Source organism: Ursus maritimus, unplaced genomic scaffold (assembly GCF_017311325.1).
Source record: "Ursus maritimus isolate PB19 unplaced genomic scaffold, ASM1731132v1 scaffold_7, whole genome shotgun sequence".
NCBI lineage: Eukaryota > Metazoa > Chordata > Mammalia > Carnivora > Ursidae > Ursus > Ursus maritimus.
This window is the reverse complement of record NW_024426885.1, coordinates 5,167,461-5,187,601: the sequence shown is the minus strand read 5'-3', so window position 1 is coordinate 5,187,601 and position 20,141 is coordinate 5,167,461. Positions and strand designations below refer to the sequence as shown.

At 46.1% G+C, this 20,141-nt stretch overlaps 1 protein-coding gene across 1 annotated transcript in view; it reads left to right on the top strand.

Moving 5' to 3' along the window:
- Nucleotides 1-20,141, top strand: part of DOCK1 (dedicator of cytokinesis 1) — a 495,125-nt gene that overhangs the window by 434,337 nt on the left and 40,647 nt on the right. Inside the window, 3 exon segments of the mRNA XM_040623969.1 lie at nt 2,404-2,444; nt 3,644-3,734; nt 6,603-6,722. Of these exon segments, the coding sequence (XP_040479903.1) occupies nt 2,404-2,444; nt 3,644-3,734; nt 6,603-6,722 (252 nt within the window).

Sequence of the window (20,141 nt, the reverse complement as noted above, 5' to 3'; positions counted from 1 at the left end):
AAGATTAAAAATACCAGTGCAAACTAGGATGGTATAAAATCGTAGCTTGTAAATACTGGTGAGTTAGAGCTGGAAGTGAAGGGCTCATCCTCTCCCTTTGATGCGGATTCTCTTTGTTACATCCCTCTGAGTTGTCGGCTGAAAATGTCCTCATTACTGAGCCATAGCATATGAACCAGAGGACATTAAAATCTCAGATGCAGCAAAATATGAAAATCTTGGAGCAGTTTTCTAAAGGTGCCCCCTCGTACTTTCTCTGTTTATTTATCACTCCTTTTCAGAGAGATCAGTTTCAGAAGCAGTGTCTTCATTCCCTCATGAAATTAAACAACTTATTCCATCTTATGGGATAATTGGAGTCCTTTATAATGGTGATATCCACTATGATCTCAGGCCCTAATCCTAGAGTCCTCACATTTCATTCAGGTGCTAAATTTCACACTGAAAGTCTGTGCTGGCACCTGCCATACCTGTGGCCTGGTTAGGTGAGTGTTCTGCACCTTTTTGGGTCCCGTTTATGATAAAGATTTTACAGTGTTTATGGAGATGTTTACATTAAGAACTATAATTTTATTCTTTTTTTAAAAAAGATTTTATTTATTTATTTGAGTGAGAGAGAGAGAGCACAAGTGGCAGGAGGGGTAAAGAGAGAGAGGGAGAAGCAGACACAGGGAGCCCAGCATGGGGCTTGATCCCAGGACCCTGAGATCATGAGCTGAAGGCAAATGCTTAACTCACTGAGCCACCCAGGTGCCCCAAGAAACATAATTTTGAAAGAAATTTTCACACTCACCCAGAAGATATTTTACAATATAAAGAAATAGCCCATTGCTCATGACCTGCTAATTAATCTTTCTTCATCAGTAAGCACTGAAGTACAGAAGGTTCTTTCACGTGGCAACCAGTTTCTTTACTGTGGTTCGCAAGGTCGGTCTGTCTGGAACAGCACTGTCCAATAGGAATGGCTGTGGTGATGGAAATGTTCTCTCTTTGCACAGTTCGGTACATTAACACTAGCCCCACATGGCGACTGAGCCATCAGGGTATGGCAAGCATAACAGAGGGAGCATGGAAGCACATTAAAATGAAAACACGACAGTCCAGAACCTTTGGGATGCAGCAAAGGCGGCCCTTAGAGGGAAGTAGATAGCAATACGGGCCTTCTGCAGAAAGCAAGAAAAGTCTCAAGTATACAACCTAACCTTACACCTAAAGGAGCTGGAAAGAGAACAGCAAATAAAGCCTAAATCCAGCAGAAGAAGGGAAATAATAAAGATTAGAGCAGAAATCAATGGTGTAGAAATAAAAAAAAAAAAAAACTAGTAGAACAGATAAACAAAACTGGGAATTGGTTCTTTGAAAGAATTAACAAGATTGATAAAGCCCTAGCCAGACTTACCAAAAGAAAAGAGAAAGGACCCAAATAAATAAAATCATGAATGAAAGAGGGGAGATCACAGCCAATACTGCAGAAATACAAGCACTTATAAGAGAATACTATGAGCAATCCTACGCCAACAAATTAGGCAATCTGGAAAAAATGGATAAATTCCTAGAAATATATAAATTACCAAGACTGAAACAGGAAGAAATAGAAAATCTAACCAGACCCATAACCGGCAAAGAAATTGAAGCAGTGATCAAAAGTCTCTCAACAAACAAGAGTCCAGGGCCAGAGGGCTTCCCTGGGGAAGCGAATATTTAACTTTATTTAATTTTTTTAAAGATTTATTTATTTAATAAATAAAGAGGAAGAGAGAATCAAAGAATTTCAGGCAGACTCCCTGCCGAACGGGGAGCCCATCGCGTGGCTTGATCCCACAACCCCGAGATCACAACCCGAGCCCAAGTCAAGAGGCAGACACTTAACTGACTGAGCCACCCGGCAGCCTAACTCTGTTTAATTTTAATTAAATTTACCTTACATTTGCATACATGTGCTGTGGTTACTGTATTGCCCACCTCAGGTCTAAAATACCACATTGGCTTCTTGTGGCTCTAGCCAGGGCTGGGCCCGGCATGGTTTAAATCATGTTGCTGATGCTTATTTAGGATTTTTCATGATTGGTTTTTTTTTTTTTTTGGTCTTCTAATGACTTTACAATGGTAAGAAAGGCATCATATCTTTGGGGTAATACCTTTATTTAACTAAAGACTGGTGACTTTCAAATGAGAAAAGTAGGTTTTAGTGTAGGAAATGGAATCATTAGCATCACCCCCCCAAAAAATGTGAAGAGCAGTGTGAGATGGCTTTGCACTTTATGGAAATTTATGGTTTTAACCCAAAGAGCTGGGTCTCTTTGGCTGTGCTTGACACCAGTGGAAGAACTAAATGCTTAGTGCTCATGTGACACCTTTTATAGAACAAGTTTCTTAAAACAGTGTTGTGGTTTGATTTTTCAGAATTTCTACAAGGAAATTGAAAGAGAAGAAATGTATATAAGGTATGTAGGCATCTGCTTGTCCGTACCCTCTGCAGTTTATGATAATTGCTGTTTGCCAAGTCCATGCTAACAGCTACTGTTTTATGGCCATAGGGATTTATCTTATCGGAATCGTGACTCCTAGAGGTTGAGTTTAGTGTATTCTGACTCCTTGTGCAGAAGCCAACGCAGACATTTCGGGGATCATATTTAGCCAGCTTAGAGTAAAGCCATAAATTATTTTCTCACAGGGTTTTTGTATCTCTTGACTGACTTGTGGCCTTTTTGAAAAGAGAAAACAGCACAAGTCTCGTGTTTTACAGTAAACCATATGATCAAATGAGAAAAAAGTTTTAATTTTATCAGAAATAGACAATAGTATAATTTCAGTCTATTCTTCCTGTAACTGACACTGTATTCTGATGTTTTATATTGTCTACTGGGTTTTTCTCCTTCGCTTGCCTTTATCTCTAGAGGGGTGGGCTGTGATTGATCCCCTCTCTTGGTTGCTTCTAGGGGCCGGTGTCAATATTTAGCAAGATTATAACTTAGCAGAACAGAATAATGGTATGTCCATGTGGCTTAGTGTTTAATGATGTGTTTATTACATCAAGCATGGTTTTCTAACTTGATTTCTAAGAATATTTTTAGTTTCTCCTTTATAAAAATATACCATATAAACTTAATAAACTTTTGCAAAGGTAACCAGATTCTTTTATCCAAAATGTAGTTTACTTTATATTAAAAAGCAACCTTTATATCTTTATGGCACAGAAATCCTTTTGATTGCATTCCCCGTGATCATGGAGCTCTTTATTTTTATGGATTTGTATTTTTATGGATTTTTGGGGATGTGTGCATTTAGATTCAATAGAAATGTAAGAAATCACAATCAGACTTCGTGATCGCATTTCAAATGTAGGAAAAAAACTCGGGAAAAGTTGAAAAGGAATGAGAGACCCTTGAAGTACAATTCTGCATTCTTGGGCTGTCTTTGTTTTCATCCTGAAAAGGGAGGACTTAAAATTTTTTTTATATTATTGCTGTATATTACTCTTGTTGGTTTTCTGTACCGAAAGTACTCAAGACATTGGGAATTGTGAACATTGTGAAGAGAAAGTGTAGATACAATTTACTGTTGAAGGTAGATTTTAGCTCTTACAGTCCTCAACAGAATTGATTTTGTGACATCTTAATAACGCTATGTTTCGTCATCTCAGGTACTTGTACAAGCTGTGCGACCTGCACAGAGAGTGTGACAACTACACGGAGGCGGCCTATACCTTGCTTCTCCACGCAAAGCTTCTGAAGGTAATAGAAATTACGATATACCTTCATGATTCTGTTGTTAAAAATTCTAAGATGATTTAAAATTTTATTTTTTCAAAAAATTAATTAAATTTTATTTTTTCATGATAAATTTTAATAAACCTATAATTTAAGATCTTATGGATTTTGACTAAATGCAGTGACAGAAACAAAGACATTTAGAAGGTACTTGGATGATAGATGTGGCCCTACTGAATGCAGATTTAACAAGATGTCCTAGTAGATCGCCATTAATCATCATAAACACCCATCATTGGGCTATTGTCTAGCAATGAGTTAGAGATTCCACAGGTCCTTATTCATGCCAGCAAGACTCAGTAGTAGAGGAAAATGTCATCAATAAGAAGGGATTTCTGAGGTAGACAGCGAAGAGATAGGATGAGACATGGCCCTGATTATCTTAGTGAAGAGTTCACATTGAGATCTTGTATTAGTCCATCAGTCCAGGTGACATCTCCCTCCTGATTCTCCTGGAGTGTTGCTCCTGAGCACAGGTCTGGCATGACAGCTGTCCGCTCCAATGATTCTTTTGTTATGCACGTATCTTTTGACATTGACTTGTTTGCTTGCAGTAATACATTAATGTTCTTCCCTCATATCCAATTCTAGCCCAGTTAGTCATACAGAGTAGACCCTCAATAAATAATTGGGTGGATGAATGGATGGATGGATGGATGGATGGATGGATGGATGGTTGGATGGTTCATTGGATGGTATGGATTGAAGAATGGAAGTGTGGGTGGGTGTGTGGATGGATGGATGGGTGGCTAGATGGATGGATGGTTGGATGAATGGATGGATGGAAGTGTGGGTAGCTAGATGGGTAGATATGTGGATGGATAGATGCATGGAAGGAAGGAAGGATGGAAGTGTGGGTAGGTAGGTGGATGGATGGATGGATGGATGGATGGATGGATGAGTGGATGTATAAATAGATTTATCCAAATGTGTAAGTAGGTGGCTGGGTGGGCAGATGGATGGATGAGTGGATAGATGAAGGAGATGCTATACAACCTTTAGTTTTACGTTTTAAAACTTTAGCTAATCATTAGATCATCTTTCCCATTACATCCTGATTTAAAAAAATTGAAAAATTATAAACTGGATAAATAAGAAGAGTTAGGAGAGTTAGAATTTAGTTGAGTGACCCAACATAAAGACCACTCATTCAAGGAATCCTGTTTTCAAACTCAGGGCAGCCCCTCGAGCACCAAAAACCAGAAAAGATTACATTAAAACAGGCATTAAGCAATGTCTGTGGGTGATGAGAAGCATTAAGGAGGACACTGTGTTAGGATTGAAACTTTAGCAAGAATCTTCCAGCCTTTGGCCCAACCCCAAAATCTCCAGCATCCCTTGATGCTACAAACCTACACAGGCTGCTGTAGGGACACTGGAGTGTGGACATTTACCGTTGCCTGAAAACAGAAGGGTCCATTACAAAGAAAACAGGAAGAGGCTCCATCTGGGGTCCTCATCAGTAGTCATCAATAGACCCCCTTGGGCTTCACATCACATAAAGCTCTCCCAAGGAATGTGATTTAGAGCAATGGAGATTTCCATAGGCAAACCTGACACCAGCCGTGTCACTAGGAATTCTAACAGTCTTCACTTGTTAGAAACCCAAATTTTGGTAATAAGGCATTTTCACAAATATGAAGGTATTTATTTTCACTAGGGAAATTGAAATGGGGTTGATAAAGCACTCACTCACCCTCACTCTCTCATAGCACATAAATGTTCGTTGAGCACAGATGGGTTCATCACAGACCATACGAGGGCGTTTCACATCCCACATCGTAGGCCCGGATACATTATCTTTTCCACTGGGACTCTGGATTTTCCCGTTAAGTGGCAAATGCTCTGTAATTTCTCTCCATATCTTCGACACCATGACGCTTCACAATTTTCCCTAAATGCATTTTGATATTGCATTCGGTGTGAACTCACACTGGTTAATCAGCTCACGAAAGGCATTATTTGTATTGTTACGAAGATTGTTCTTCAACGCGACAAATATATTCTTGTTCATTAAAAATTCTCAAATATAATCGTTTTTGGTTATTTTGTCAAAAACAAGAGCGATGAAACTGTTAGCCTTGAGTCCTACTCATCAAGTGGAATCACGTGAGTGTTTAAGTGGAAGTTGCAGAGGGATTGTTACTTCCCTCGTCAATATTTCTTAAGCGATTTTAAACTGCAAGGAAGTTATTCGAGATCGGAACTTTCTTATTTTATTGTAGTTACATGCCAGATCATCTAAAATTACATTTATCCCGCACAAAGGTAGAAATCTAGCTATGCCGTGAGAACTCCGTAAGTCATGGATTTTGTAATAATTAATAATTAATGATTTTGTAACAACTGGTTGTAGTCAGGATACGCAAGTCTTATTTTAAGGCAAAACTTAAAGGTATGACTGGTACGTGAGATCCGTGTATCTTCTTCACTGTTGATTAAAATGTTGAGCATCTCAGGACAGAGGCCGGTGCCCCAGGATGCTCACTTGAGACAGCCCCAAATCGCCTGGCTCCTAATTCACCTCAGGAGTTACAAGGTGTTGTCAACAAGCTGACGGTTCTGTGCTTTCCAGAACCTGATGGGTTTCTCTTCTGTATGAATCTAGGCCCAGATTTGCCTCCCTCTTGTCCTTCCTAACTCGTGGGGCCTCTGCACAGAGGTTCTGCCCTCATTTCCAGGCCCCCGCAGCCCTGAGTGTCCCTGGAATCATGGTCTGCGTGCGTGCAGGGCACGTGGGGCTCACTGTGGTGCATTCTGACCGAGGGTGGGCTAGTGGTGGCACTGGACACACTCTCACCTGACACGTGTCATGCTTTGCTTTTGCCTCAGTGGTCGGAGGATGTGTGTGCGGCCCACCTGACCCAGCGGGACGGGTACCAGGCGACAACACAGGGTCAGCTGAAGGAACAGCTCTACCAGGAAATCATCCACTACTTCGACAAAGGCAAGGTAAAAAAAAAAAAAAAAAAAAAAAAAGGCGTTTTTGTTGTTGTTCTGCTTTCCTCTTTATGCACACCTTCCTGCAGTGGGTTTCGTAACACACGATGTTTGTGGAACCGGACATTTGTTACAGGTTGTATATTGGAAGTTTTATGCATGGCCCACCCATTGGCACTTCTAAGTGGAAATCCTACCAGAAAACCCTACAGTCTTCCCTTTATACGTGCTCTGATCGTAAGGACTAGAAAGCACAAGTATTTTACGAGTCCTTGCTGGAGAGAACCATGTCCGTTCTGAGCACTTAGAACGAATGGATTCCTTTGACAGTTTGCATTTTCTACGACCACTGAAAAATAGCAATTCTTTGAATCGATTCTTTGACCTGAACCCTGTGGTAAGACCAGTAGTGCCCCATTTGGCAGATTCTAGATTAGTGGGTGACACAAATTATTTATTCCATTGACTTCTATGGGAAGGAAACCTGCCGTCGTTTTAATCAGCCAGTAATAGACCTCATCAGTGTAGTTTGTGCAATTCACATAAGCTGTAACTATTCGGGGGAAAAAAAGAGCTACTCGAGCTTTGGATGTTTTGAAAATCTGCCACCAAAGGAAACTTCGGAGCTCCTTCTGTGACTTCGTCAGGATTCATAACTCATCTTGGTTACCTGCTCCCCCCCCCCGCCCCACTGGGAGGAAGGTGACCAGAGACTCTGTGGAGGTACTGTGTGAGTCTACAAACTGAGTGGCTTTAAATGACAGCAGTGGGTGCTCTCACCGTCCTGGAGGCTCTAAGCCTGACACGAGCATGTTGGCAGGGCCATGCTCTCTGTGTGAGAATGACGAAAGGGAGGATCTGTTTTGTGCCTTCCTCTTAGTTCCGGGGGTTGCTGGCCACCCTCGGCATCCCATGGGTCCACGTCCAACGGCACATGGCACCCACCCTGTGTGTGTCTCCGTGTCCAGATTTCCCTCTCCCAGGCCCACCAGTCATTGGATTTACTGCCCAATGTGGTAGGACCTCCTCTTCAGTGATCACATCCAAAGATTCTATTTCCAAATAAGGTCACATTCACAGAAACCAGGGATTAGGACTTCAACATATCTTGGGGGGGGGGGGCATGGGGGACACACACGCACAATTCTACCCAAAACAGCCCTTATAGCAGGAAAGGATGATGGCCAATAGGGTTTGGTCTAGAGACCAACAGAACCCTATTAGAAAGATAATGTGTGTTTTATTCATTCCCTACTGTCCTAGACAGGACAAAAAATCGAACTATTCAGAATAGTGTGGAGATTGCCCAGAGGCCACTTGGAAATGTTCTCTGGATTACACCTGGTCCTGTAGTGGAACAGCATATATTTCTTCAGGCAACGAGAGACTTTCACAATTAAGGCTGATTACTAAAATTTTATTAGTTCAGCTGGGAGAACCCTATTTCTCAGCAAAGTGCTAGAAGAAATGGGCCTGATTCAGCCATTCCTTGCCCTGATGACTTCCTGGCTTGCTGTGTCCTGGGCTATGGGGTGGACAGAGCAGGAGAGAGACCAGGGAGGACCAAACGTCATCGGGGCTGGAGGAACGTGTGCCTTTGCTCATGTCCATTCTATGCTCTCACAGTTTCGATGTGTCCTCGGACAGCGTCGGCCCCTGAGACTTCTCCCACTACATCACCCCTTGTTCCCTCCCTCACACCCTGTATTTTGGCCGCTTCACCCAAATGGGGGGGGGGCCTCACCCACACTAGCCCTTGCTGCCTCTACCCAGCCAGCTTCTGCTGCTCCTGCCCTTGGCTGGTTTCTTCCCATCTCAGCTTGAATGTCACCTCTCCTCTGACCCCCATGATGCCCTCTCCTCCTCTCCAGCACTCTACAGTTTGCAACGATAGGTTTGCATGTGTAGGTCCTCAGCAGGTCTCTCAGTAGGCTCTCAGCTCCATGAGTGTAGTAGCCACACATTTTCTTCCCACCGGGAATCTAATTCTCAAAATGATGCCTGGCACGTAACCAGTGGGCATTCGTTGGATGAATGGAGAAATCAGTGAAAGAGTGAATGAATACTCAGCATTTCAGGTGACTCCTGACAGTGGGAGATGCTCATCTCTAGCAGGACAGTGGCCTTCAATAAACAATAAATCAAAGAACAGAGTCCTTTTCATTTTTAGCAAAGGCAGCCTCATTTGGAGAGGGAAAGAAAAGAATGTGTTCAGTTTAGAATAGAGTGGTTCTCAACCGGGACCCTCAGGGCACATGTGAGGTTGGCATGTCTGGGGGAGTGGACAGCCCTGGCATCTAATGGGTGAAGGTCAGGGACGCTACCGAACATCGTGTAACGTACAGACAGTCACACAACAAGGAATTCTCCAGGCCAAAGTGCCAGTATTGCCAAGGTTGTGAAATCCTGATTTTGAAAAAGCTCAAGTGACAAAGTATTACAGGCAAAAAGAGAACGAGGCAGAGGGAACATTCTCACGTGTTCCTATTTTCTGGAAGAGACGCAGAGACGGTTATGGTAAAGTGACCAGTTAGCTAATCTGGAGTCCGGAAGAGTGTATGTACTTGTTAATCACCGTTGAGGAGGGCTGTCTCCACAGTAGCTGTTAGCCTTGTCTTGGCAAAACGGCTTGAAAAGCCATTTCTGAGGATTTGTCACTTTTCCACAAGCGTGTTCAAAGAACCAAAGTCCCCTCATCCGTCGAAAGCTCACTTTGAGAGTGAGCACAGGTGAGAGAGAAAATTCATCAGATGAGATCTGGAATACCTGGGTGATTAGCTTCGAGTCACAAAAAAATCCTCCTGACATCAACAAGCATGACATTTCCTGGGAAGAAGAGAACAGAAGGAAGCAATCATTCATCGCCTCCATCAGTGCTGATGGGCAGGAATACGCTGGAGATCCAGCCTCCTGAAGTTCAGTGGCTCTCCGCCACCTGGGGGTATTTTTCACTCGTGCCGCGCGTCCGTCCTGCTGTCCCGGAACCCAGATGGGCACAGGTCCCGCCACAAAGAAACACAGCCATGAAGGGACAGCGAGTTGACAGCTTGGCCCTTGCACGGACTGTCCGGAAATGACCCACATGTTTCTGTTCACACTGTTGGCTAAAGCAAGTCATGGGCCACAACAGGCCCCAGGAGGTGGAAGTGCCCAGAAGGGGAGGCAGACGTGCAACACCTCCCTCTCTGAGGGCATTTAAGTAGACACATGAGTCGGGCTTCTAACGGAGGGCTCTCAGAGCACGTGGAAATGACCTAAGTAGGTGTATGTTCTAGAAAAGATGATATTCACGCAAATCCCTCCACCTAGTACAGCTCCTCACAATTGGACATGTGAACATAGAGATATGTCACAGAACTTGGTGTTGGGCCTTGGTCCCCATTTCTCCATAGTCGAATTTCCTTCTTCCTTCCGGGTGGGGGCTGGGCATGGTGTGCGCAGCAGGAGAAAATGGGCTCCTGTTCCCTGTGGCTAGAACCCTGGAAACCTGCCCGGCCAGGGAGTGAGCAAGGTGGGAGATCACAGCAGGAGGTATCAGAGTTGGGCACTTTGTGCCACATGGAGGATCACTTTCATTTAGGAGATAAGACTGAGATACGGGTGTCCCTGCCAGGCGGGGGTCTATGCAGTATTTGAGAACAAACATGCCTTTTCGAATATAATGGAATAAGACAAGTGGCGGTGTCATTGCTGTAGATCACCACACTTGACTTTGGGAGGGCCTCGATGTACACATTTCCATACTCTGTTTGCAGATTGCAGTCACCTTGGGGGAAACATATCTCGCGGTGGCTCTTGGGTGGTGGGTGGTAAGTGTTTTAGGCAATGGGAACTTGAGAAGGGCCTCCGTTAATGCGGGGGGACCGCTGCGCAGGTGCACCGGGGAAGCCGGAGCTCAGGCAGCGGGTGGGACTGTAACCTGAGCGTTCTGATCCTGGAGTCATGAAGAACATGTGGCCATTGGTACCTGACGTGTGGCCGGTCCAAACCAAGATGGGCTGTCTGCGTGTAATACACCCACGGGATTTTTAAGACTTAGCGTAAAGTAAAGAATGTTGTTGAGGGCTGAGTTGTTTCTGCCAGAAACTCACATGGTCAAGTCCTAATCTCTAGGACCTCAGGATATGCCAGTGTTTCAACCTCCGTCCTTTAAAGTGGTGATTAAGGTCAAGTGAGGTCACTGGGATGGGCCCTGGCCCATCAGACTAGTGTACTTCTAAAAGGAGATCAGGCATATGGACATACAGTAAGGACCGTGTGAGGACAGAGTGAGAAGAGGTCCATCTACAAGCCAAGGACAAGAGGCTGCCAAAGAAACCATCCCGCCAGCGCCTTGATCTTGGACTTCCAGCCTCCAGAAGTCTGAGGGAATACATGAATGCGGGTGCCCAGTCTGTGGTACCTATATGGCCCCCGGAGCGGCTAACGCAAATGTCAAGTATCTCACTCATTTTTGTGTGGCTGATTGCATGCCGAAATGATAGTATTGCAGATATTACTAAATTTTACTAAAATTAATTCCACTTTTTCAAAATGTGGCTACTGGTAATTGAAAATGATGTATGTGCCTGCGTTACGTTTCTGTTGGACGGTGCTGATCTGAGCCAAAGATTTTGTTCTTCAGCACCCAGGCCCTGGTCCTACTGGCCCATCTGTCCATGAGCTGGCGTGAAGGGAGGCTTTACCCTTCACCCTCCGGGGCCATCTCAGGCAGCTAGCATCGCTTCTATGCCTGTTGGCACTCATGCTGAATGAATAGTTGAGAAACTAAACGATATCTAGAAGAATTAGAACATGGGGACCAAAGCCAGGAGATAATAGAATTTATGTCAGAAAGACAAGGGAAAGCATGATAACAAGCATCAAAGTTCGATGTTTTTTTCTTGTGATCCAATGTCATTTCTAAAATTTGGATAAAACTGTCAGAAGGGTGGTTGTTATTCCTGTTAGGGAATTTGGAGGGATGGGTGAGTTAGGGGCTCCTTTATGGTAGAGGATTCTCGGAAGGGAAGACACACAGGGCAAATGTTAGGGAAGGAAGGAGGCAGAAACAGAGGGAGTTATGAATGAAGATAAATTGTATGAAACCGAGAAAAGGCAGCATAGCTTTGGTGGAGCAAGATGCAGCCTGGTACTTATTTTATCATTAAAATGTAGCATTATGCCCCTCCGGTATGTTGTCTTCTTTCGTGCTTTGACTGAAGTCAATTATAATCTCATTACCGGTCTCCCAAGCTCTTAAGGATGAGTCAGGTTCTCTCGTCGTGATTTGTGTATCTAAGTGCCTTCGGGCGGGAGAGTTCCTGACAGAGGAGCTCTGTATCTGCACTGCCTTGGCCCGGATCCTACCTGAGGCACTGCCGAACATTCGGGGCTTTGGACAGAAAAGCAGCTGCCAGCGCCAGCTCATCCAGTGTCCTCTTCCTCGTGAGCTCCGTCTTCCCGGCTTCCGGTCCCGGGGGCATTACCATCCTCTCTCCAGGATGTCCAGTTGGACATCCCTCTGTCCAACTACAGGGACAGGCATAAAGACACCCTCTTCCTGGATTATTCTCAGCACTTCCAGTTGTTTGAACATCCGGATATTTGCCAGATTCTGTTCAATTAGGAAGAATCCGACCTGCTAACCGGTCCGTTCTACTCTGCTCCCTGGGTCACCACTCTCCGTTCTCACAAAGTGGCCACAGTATCTCTCATGGCTTGAATCACTTCAAAGATGCGCAAACCTCCGGGGTCCCCCCACCTCCTGCATAGATAGGTCGAGGCCTCTCACCTCACCTACGGTAGTAGGACTCCACCCCACCCTCAGTCCTCTCTCTACCCACAACATCTTGCCTTTTTTGAGAACATGCTCTTTGATTCCCAGCTGCCTGGACCTGCCATGGTCTTCCCTGAGTGTGGAAGGGCCCTTTGTCACCTGCTGTCACCTTCCCCACACTCTCCCCATCTTGGAGCCTCCCTGCCCCCACCATCCCGGAAGATGTTGTCCTAGGCACTCCTTTCCCTGGCCTTAGAACTATTTATGTGTATCCTGTATCTCCCTACTTGTTGTATCTCGCTCTTCTCAGGCTCCCTAAGTACCCTGGGGTCCTGGTAACATGCGGACTGTGACTCAGTGGGTCTTGGGTGGGACCCGAGGCTCTGTATTTCTAAGCAGCTCCCAGTAATGACAAGGGAGCTGGTCCATGACCACCGCAGTCACCAGGCCCTGCTTTGGCTGAAGCCACTTGAGGGCAGGGCAGGCCAGGCTGTGTCTGATGCTTCTGTGTCCCTCTCAGGGAGACTCGTGCTGCATAGAAACTGGACACTCGGTCAGAAAACGGTTTTAGTGCACTGTATTTTTTAGAGCAGTTTGAGGTTCACAACAAAATTGAATGGAAAGTGCAGGGACTTCCCACACACACGCACACACCCCCGACGCAGGCACAGTCCGCCCCACCGTCAGCACTGCCATTCTGGCTCAGCTTTTATTGAATGGAGCACCTTCTGGCCAGTGCTTGCGCAAAGCCCTTGGAAAGGGCACCATCACTCGGACATGCCACAAAGTACCTTCTGCTAGGCATGTTTGCCTCCTCTGTGAGGTCTTGCTTCCTGACCCAGACTCTGAGTCCCCAAGAGGTCTAAAGGGCCAGATCCCTGACCTCTCTTCTGCCGTGTGTGCAGGGTTTTTTTTGGGGGGGGGAGGGGTTCCGCAGGCTCCTTCCCCGAGCCTGACACTAACTCTGCTTCAGTACCACGGTCCTTGCAGAGGCTATAGATCAGACAAAGACAGTCTTGTAACACCTGGGCTGGCTTTTCCTTCCTGGATCCCGGGCATCTTTTAGAAATGACAGTACTGGTTAGGATGGTTGAAGGAGCTCATCAGTGAGTGAGCAGGACCGCCGCACTGGGAGGGTGCCTGGTAGGGGCCACGCTCTCTGATTTAACAGCCGACCCCAGGTTGCATCCCAGCCCCACGATCTGCGCACAACCTGCAATCCTGCAGCACAGCATCATTAAATCACAAGAATTTGGTTTGATCTTACATTTATCTCATTTTAAGAGGAAAATGTTACAGTTCTGATTTAAAAACATCCATCCGGCTAAGGGCACCTAATGGCACAGTTGAATTTGATGGCTGCAGATCACGAAATTCTAAAATGGAAACTAAACAGGGCCTCAGTCTGGCAAAAGTATGACTCAGTTAAAGCTCCATCCATACAGGCTGTGGCCATGTGGCTGTATCCTTGTGTAATTAAGGAAATCTGCATGATGTCCTTAATGTATGGAGCCTTTACACAGTCTAGAGCTCATCTGCACTGTCTTAAATGTATTCACCTTCCTGCGGGACCCAGGAGCTTACAGAATCCAAGGCAGGGATGTCCCCAAAGACCTTGGCGGGCAGTAAAGAAGCGGGCGCCTGTGGAAGGCGTCCCAGAGGCTGTGGGGACAGCAGAGGACAAGGGACCGGAGTTGGAGTGTATTAAAAGTTTCTCTGCCTTTGTGCTCTGAACGCTGCAACGCTGAATGGATTTTCTAGGGCTTTATACCAGCCACTCCGGCTTTTGAATTATGTCCTGTTATCTTTCTGTGTTTCTTCCACACGAAGTCATTCTTCTATTTTTGCTTTTCTATCACTTTAAAAAGTTTTGAATGTCTTTCAGCCAAGCTCTTGGGCTTTTCATCTTTTTCTTTCTCTCCATAAAACGTCATTTCCATCTGTTTCCCCTTTCATTCTTTTACGGTTCTTCCTTCCTGGGCTAATAACCACTCCTAGCTCCTTTTCCATTCTGTTTTTACCACCCGTTTGAGCGTCCCCCTGAAAGCCTTCTGTCGGGTTTCATCCTGGCAGACGGGTGTTCTTTCCCGAACATGCTCTGCATTGTCTGTCTTATTGTGTTTGGTTGAGGCCTAGTAATTTTCAATAAAGCCCTTAATCCAAGTGCTTCGCTGAAAATTACCAGGCTTCTCTATGGAGGATGAGTCAAAAATAGAAGCCCTGCTCTCAGGAAGATGTAGTTGGAGTGAGGGAGGCAGTGTTAACCGGCGTTGAGCCACCTCTGAAACCAGGAATCAGCCTGGCAGCGCCTGGGGAGGGGAGCATGACTGCTGGCCCACGTGCTGTGTGAAGCTCCGTGACTGTTTCCAACTGGAGCTCGGTTTCCTTTTCCCTTAAAATAACCTCGCCTTGACAAAGTTCGCACTTTGCCTTGCGCCCAAGTCAAAAATGAGGCATCTCGCATCTTCCTGTGAACTAAAAATAGGGATTTGGTGAAATGGTTCGATTTCTTCTCTAAGTATTTGGGGTGAAGTTTTCTCATCCAGTGAGTTTCCCTTTTAAAGCGAGGTGGTTATTCCGAGAACTACAGGGACAGACATAAAGACGCCCTCTTCCTGGATTATTCTCAGCACTTCCATTTGTTTGAACATCCGGATATTTGCCAGATTCTGTTCAATTAGGAAGGATCCGACCCGCTAACATGTTGATATTGACTTGCTCCTATATAAAAAGAATCTTTTTTTTTTTTTTTTTTTTTATCAAAGCTGAGCAAAATCAATGCTTGGAGTCCGTAACCACACTCCTCCCCACTCTCTGCAGGGTCTGTAACAGGTGTTTCCACGACCAAGCATACTTGTGCCAAGGGCACCCATCAGTGATGGAGGCCTGCCTCTAGGCCTGCCAGTCTGCCCCAGGGCTCGTGTGCAAGCAGATAAATAACAAAACCTTCCTCTGGTCTGTCATGCTGGTGGGTGCTGAGTCTACCTGTCTAACAAAGGCTTCATGGAGGAGGTGACATTTAGATTGGCTCCTGAGGAATGAGATAAAGTTTGCCTGGTGATGACTGGGAGAAGCAGGAATTGTAAGGAGTGGGAGTAGCACGGGTACACAGGTACAAAGGCGAGAGCTCCTGAGGCCATCTTGCTTTTCTGGGGACGCCACGAAATGTGTCTGTAGGGTCGGAGGTGAGGGATCCTGAGACACACTGATGTAGGGGATTGAGAGCCAGTTTGCCCTTGACCTTGTACATCTCCTGAAGACTGGATTTACTCCATCAGGTACAAGGAGCCATTGAGACTCATGAGAAGAGGCAACAGTGACTTCATTCTCGTCTTGCCCAGCAGAGGAGGGTGGTGTTGCTGGGGGAGGGAGGGGCTGCAGACCCTCGGGGAGGCCAGAGCAGTAGTCCTGCGACGTGGAGGCCCTAGGCACGGTGGCCGGCAGCAGCGATCAGGAAAGGGAGGTGACATCTCCAGAGACTCGAAGTCAGCTGATCACACAGCGCCTCTTAAATGGGTCAGTGTCAGAGGAGCAAATGCCAGGAGGAGCCAGGGTGCCTGGCAGAGCCCAGTTGCCCGAGGCAGAGTGAGGGTTAGCGTCCTCATGTGGCTGCAAAGTTGGAAGACGTGCTTCTGCTAAGTCCAGTGAGGTTTGATTTCCTGCGAAGCAGTTAAAGCCGTTCCGAGTGATGAGGCTCCGTTTCTGTCACGTGTTAATTCTCTTTTCAAAGTAGTTGACTTTCCAGCTAGTGGTTACCCAGGCGATGTGACTCCACTCTGCCCTCCACGTGTCCCTGGCATATGCTCCTCCACTGGTCTGTATCTGTCCCTGTATGTTCTGCTTCCGTCCTGTCAGAGGACTGGCACCTACGCACCACACCTACCCTGTGCCCCAGAGCCCCTTCCCCATCCCTGGACTGGCACCTACGCACCACACCTACCCTGTGCCCCAGAGCCCCATCCCCAGCCCATCTGTCCTGCCCCCTGCAGTGTCTGTGCTTTTTCTCTATAGATAATACACATTCGCCTACAACCATGCCCTTTTTTCTCCCATTTTTAAAAGAAGTTCTCCCTTGTTCTGACTCCTCTCTCCAGCTACTGTCTGTCAGTCTCTTCCTTTCTACACTGTTCCTCAAAGAGCTGTCTGTACTCACTTGTGTCCCTCTCCCCTATTCTCTAGAGCCCGCTCGCATCATAGGTGCCTGATAGCTACCTGCAGAATGAAGCAATGTCCCTTCTTTGCAGCCCGATTTAGGCTTTTCGAAGTCTTACAGAACTACAGATGTGCTGGCCTGAAGAAAAAATGCAAAACCTCTGTGTTTTAAAGATATGTTTCCTTCCTCAACTTCCCTTTCAGAGTGTTAGAAGCTGAGCAAATAGTTTCCTGTTCTGACAGGTAAAGAATTTCTGTGGGGGAAAAACAGGCCACGTTCATGAACGTGACTTAGATGGGCAGTGATTCCTTGAGTACTTGACTGCACTAGAGGGGAAGGGTTTATTGTTGATTCAGTTTGAGAACCTTATCACAAAGGCTTCCTGAGCCCAGCCCAAGTCCCAGGTCCCGCTGGTTTTGCGCCCCGTCTGACCAGCTTTCTCGGGTGCTGGCTCCGTCTCGTGCACCCTCAAGGAGAGGACAGCATTGATACTGTCCGGTCGGGCGGCTCTGGGCTGCACACCACAGAGAGAGAGTGCACCTGCTGGGCTGGGAAGGCGGGGCCTGACCCTCTCTCTGAGAAAAGTCGTTGGAAAAATGTGGATCCTTAGATCTGATCAGCAAACGCCAGCTGGAAATACCAGGAGGACCAAGGATGAGGTTTGGCTCAGGAAAGCAAGTAGGCCTAGAGAGAGGGCGATGACTGCAGGGTCTCTATTTTTTCAGCTGAGTCACAGCCCTTGGAATCACCATGGCCCTTCTCATGACACACATCTTCCCTGGGGACTCCCTCCCCTCACGCTAGAGGGGCTGGAAAGAGACTGTCACTCGCAGGCTCCTGGACTCGCTCACTGGACGAGACCTAAAGCTAGTTCTGGGCCACTTCACGCCCCTTTGGGCTGAGGGGCCTCAGCTGGTGCTCTGGACTCTTCCATACCATAGCACCCTCATCCATGCAAACGTCAAAGACCTATGTGGGACGGGAAATTCAGAGGTAGTTGAATATGAGTCTTCCCCCAACAACTGCCTGGAAAAACAGCTGAATTGTAAAGGAATGACTGAAACTCAGGCATCCCATAAAACGTCCTCACAGTGGGTGCCTGAGTGGCTCAGTCCGTTAAGTGTCTGCCTGCGGCTCAGGTCGTGATCCTGGGGTCCTGCGATCAAGCTCCATGGTGGGCTCCAGGCTCCGCGAGGAGTCTGCTTCTCCCTCTTTCCCCTGCTCCCGTGCTCTCTCTTTCAAATAAATAAATAAATAAATAAATAAATAAATAAATAAATAAAATCCTAAAAAAAAAATGTCTTCACTGGTGAGACTCACTTACAGCTAGTAAGTGAATTAAACCAGAGTTGTCCACACTGTCCCAGTGAGTCGTCGCCAGCCTGAATTATTGGTAAAGGACAGTTGTCCTCGCTGGCGTCTTCTCTCTCGTCTGCCATAGCTCCCTTGTCCAGTGAGGTCAGTGTTGTCGTCCTGTCAGACTGGCCCACCATCGACGGAACAGTTCTCCGTAGGAAATCAATAGCTGGTCTGCTCGCTACAGCCACTGCTGTCTGGAAACTAAGGGAGGACTTTCATCAGAAGAAGAAAAAAGTTTCAGACGCCTGTGTGGCACAGTCGGTTGAGTGTCCAACTGTTGTTTCTGCTTGGGTCATGGTCTCAGGGTTGTGAGATCGAGCCCCCGCCTTGAGCACGGTGTCTGCCTGAAATTCTCTCTCCCTCTCCCTGCCCCTCCTGCTTGTGCACTCTCTCAAATAAGTAAATCTTTTTAAAAAGAAGAAACAAAAGTTTGTATTCATGAAACTTGAAGAAATGGGACTTCCTGAAACTTGGAGGTCCAGAATGATGGCGCAAAGATGGTCCTCTCAAGAGCACGTGGGAGCTAAGATCATCTGATGGAAAGAGATGGTGGGACGGACACGCTCCGTGCTGCAAGTAGCTAGCGATGTTAAGAACGCAATAAAATGGATTAGGATTTTAATCAGAAAACAAGGTTGTGTGAGGACCTGGTGCTTTTTCATTCAGGGCTGTGTTAAACCTCGTAGCCTGGCCCAGGAGCTAAGGGAGGACACCCACTGGTTAAAGCGATTCTTTAACGGAGGTGATCTAAATCTTGATCGCGTTGAATCTGTCTTCTCCCTGGTACTGAAATATCTTCCAGGGTGTTCACATCAGAAATATGAATTGCCCACACTCCTTAGAGCCCTATCCATTTAAAAGTAGACGAAAATCTCCCTAATGCAGACTCCGTTAAGACCCTGGGGGGAGGAATGGGGAGAAGGTGTATTTATAGAAAATCTGATAGAAAACACAACCATGTCGTCTCAGAGTGAGTTGGATAACATATTTATTCAAGACTAACATTTCTTTTAAAAACAATTACTTTCAATATGTATCTAAAGCATCTCATCTGTCATTTAGGATAAAAACAGATTAAGCTCTTACTCGGTAATAAATTAGATGCCCAAACATTCTAGGCAGCTAATAGAGTGTGTGTTCACTTGCAGAAAACTTAAAGAAAAGTCTCGTGACAGAGAGTCACAAGTAAAAGTAATGTTTCTTTGAAATGGAAATACACTAAGGGAGGAATTGGTCACTGGAGCTTAAAAGAAATATTGAAAGTGGGAGAGGCTTCCCCTTCCCAGAAACGTGAGCTTGGGCCCTGGCAGAGGATGGGGGAGGATCTCGAGCAGCAGATTAAAATATTCAGAGAATGCAGGGCAGCCCTGAAAGCTCTTGCAGGGTGGAGACAGTGGCAGCCCTGGGAAGGGGAACAGGTGTGTGGACCCAGGCAGGGCATCTTGGCCACTTTCTTTCTTCCCTGGGCGCTGGTCCCATCTCAGAAATCTTTTTCTACTCCGGGCTTATTTTTATTTTGTCTTGCAGGGTATTAAAGTGTAACTCTTATTCCAGAATAGCTTTTTTTCCTTATAAAAAAATAGCAGATGGTTTATTTAAGTAGTAGCTATAAAGAGTATTTTAACTCTTTTGGGCTGTTCAGTAATACATAAGACCTCGATAGGTCATTCTAGTAAGAAGCAAAGACCAACTCGCAGGCAAGTCCTCAGTGACATGGGTGCCAGGAGGGGACCTGGCAGTTTGTGATCTCAGTGGGAGCCTGGAGTTGGTGACCAGCCTAGTATCCTTTCAGTAGGAGGGGGTGGGAGAAGCTGGAAGTGCTAGCATAGCGTCGCTATGGGCTGAATATTTGCATTCTTCCCCCCCACACACATCCCCAACCACCAAATTCATATGTTGATCCGCCACATGATAGTATTTGGAGATGGGGCCTTTGGGAGGTAAGTCTGTTTATATTGGGTCATGAGTAGGGTTGGCCCCCATGATGGGATTCCTGCTCTTCTAAGACGAGAAAGAGCTCTCTCAAGGTCCTGTGAGCACACAGTGAGAAGGTGCTGGTCCACAAGTCAGGAAGAGAGCCCTCACCAAGCCCTCAATCTGCCGGCACCTTGATCTTGGACTTCCCAGCTTCCAGAACTGTGAGAAATAAATGTCTGCTGTT